This window comes from Rhea americana, unplaced genomic scaffold, assembly GCF_003343005.1.
Source record: "Rhea americana isolate MKP2758 unplaced genomic scaffold, rheAme1 scaffold_311, whole genome shotgun sequence".
Lineage (NCBI taxonomy): Eukaryota > Metazoa > Chordata > Aves > Rheiformes > Rheidae > Rhea > Rhea americana.
Window position 1 is genome coordinate 16,889 of NW_028186437.1, and position 1,945 is coordinate 18,833.

Sequence of the window (1,945 nt, forward strand, 5' to 3'; positions counted from 1 at the left end):
AGCCGGACCGTGGCATCCCCTCCTCGCCCCGGCGCCGGGCATCTCGGCAGCGGGAGGCGCACGGGGCCGGAGCCACAGCGGGCACGGAGCCGGGGACGGCGCAGCCCCCCGCGCCGCCTCCCGGCCGCGCGTCTCCCGGAGGCCGACGGCTATCCGGCCCCGAGGTCGCCCCTTCCCGTCCTTTGCGGCGGGAGGAAACGCGCTGCTCCGCAGGGCTGCTGGAAAAACACCTCCCGGGATAGCGCGGCGGCAGCCGGAGCCCCGAGCGCGAGCCGGAGCCCCGAGCGCGAGCCGGAGCCTGGGGGCGCCTCCGGCCGTGCCGCGGCCCCGCCGGCGGCCGGGGCTCGGCGCGGAGATGGCGAGACGGTGATAGACGGCTGCATTCGCTACTTGGGGTTTTGATAACCATCGCGAAACCGCTCCAGCTTTCTTCTTGCGGTCGCCCCCGACGTTATCAAAGCGCCCTCGCCAGCGCGCGCAAACGCAAGCCGGCGGCTGCAAACCCCCCCTCGCCGCGGGCGGCGCTCCGCCGGGGCAGGATCCGCCGCGCTCGGGAAAGAGCGCCCGGGCCCCTCCCGTTGCACTTCCTCACCTCCCCGCCGGCGGGTCGAGGGCCGGGAAGCTGCCGGGAAAAAAACCCAGGTGGCAAAGTCCTCGGCAGGCTCCGGGGCCGGCCCGGGCGAGCGGCGGCGCGTCGGGGAGCGCGCGGCACTCACCTGGCCCGCTCCAGGAGTTCGGCTCCGGAGGGTTTTCTCCGGGATCCTGTTTCTCTGGCTCCTTCGGACTTTCCGGGGCRTCTTTAGCCTCTGCAGCAAGAGCGGGAAGACACAGCGTCACGCTCGGGGAGCTTCGGATACGGCGACCCGCCGGAGCCGGGACCACCGGCCAGGCGGAGCGCCCTCCCCGAGATGCGCGCTGGGGGCCGAACCCCGGAGCCCAAATCCCGGCACGGGCAGCTCCCCCGCTGCTCGGGGCTCGTTCCCGCGCATCCCGGCGCCCCCGGCCCCCCGCCGCCGTCCCACCCCGGACCCCCCGGCGCAGCCCCGCTCCCGTCGCGGCTCTGTTTGCGGCGTATTCATAGCAACTTGATAATTATTTTCTCCATTAGCCGCTGTTAGAGATGCAGCAGATACGGCCTATCTGCATATGACAGTGCGGAAGATTAGCGCCCAAAGTACATGTTTGCCTTCGCGTCCAGGGCGGATAACCGGAGCAGAGCCCAATCGATAGGCGCCATAGAGAACACCCAGGGGTGACGTCACCGGCATCGGAGATTATTAATACAGGTGATAAGCGGAATGATTAACATCAAATAAATCAATCACCGGGTATAAAAGTCCTATTATTTTTGGCTATAAATCAAAGTGCCTGGCATATTGATTTTTATCCATCGCGCTGAAAGCTTTAGTGGCCGTTATTGCTGCTCGGCGTTATCTCTGCTATCACCTTTTTATCAAAACAGGCTAGTGCCAGGTGCAGCTCTCCGCCTGGGCTCCCAGCTCCCTCGCCCCCAGCCCCGCACCCAGATCAGATAGGAGCCACCCGCTTCCTCCGCGCRGGAGCGGGGCCGCCCGCCGCGCTGCTCCGGGGCCGCCTCTCCCCGGGGAGCTCGGGGCTTTCCCGTGGCTGGGGTCCCCCCCTCCCGGCCCGGGGGCTGCCGGGGGCTCACGGGAAGCCTCGGGCTGCGGGGGGCCGCGCCGGCGGTGCCCGGCGGAGGAAGGAAGCCGGCGCTTCGCTGGAGCCACCTCTCCGGCGCCGGGGCCCGAGCGGCTCCATTAGCGCCGCGCAGCCTTGCCCCGCCGCCGTTTATCGCAAAGGGCGCTGCAAACATTAACCGATTAGGATTCGCCCCCACCTCCCCAGGAAGGAACCGGGAGGATATCTAGGAACTGGCTCGGCCCGGCCCTGAAACGCAGCCACCTCTGGGGTGGGGCGCGCGGCCGGC

At 68.9% G+C, this 1,945-nt stretch overlaps 1 protein-coding gene across 1 annotated transcript in view; it reads right to left on the reverse strand.

Annotated features, from left to right (window-relative positions):
* Positions 1 to 1,945, reverse strand: part of ZFPM1 (zinc finger protein, FOG family member 1) — a 27,404-nt gene that overhangs the window by 16,650 nt on the left and 8,809 nt on the right. The window contains exon 3 of the mRNA XM_085310162.1: positions 717 to 806. Within this exon, the coding sequence (XP_085166288.1) occupies positions 717 to 806 (90 nt within the window). The remainder of the gene's footprint in view (positions 1 to 716; positions 807 to 1,945) is intronic.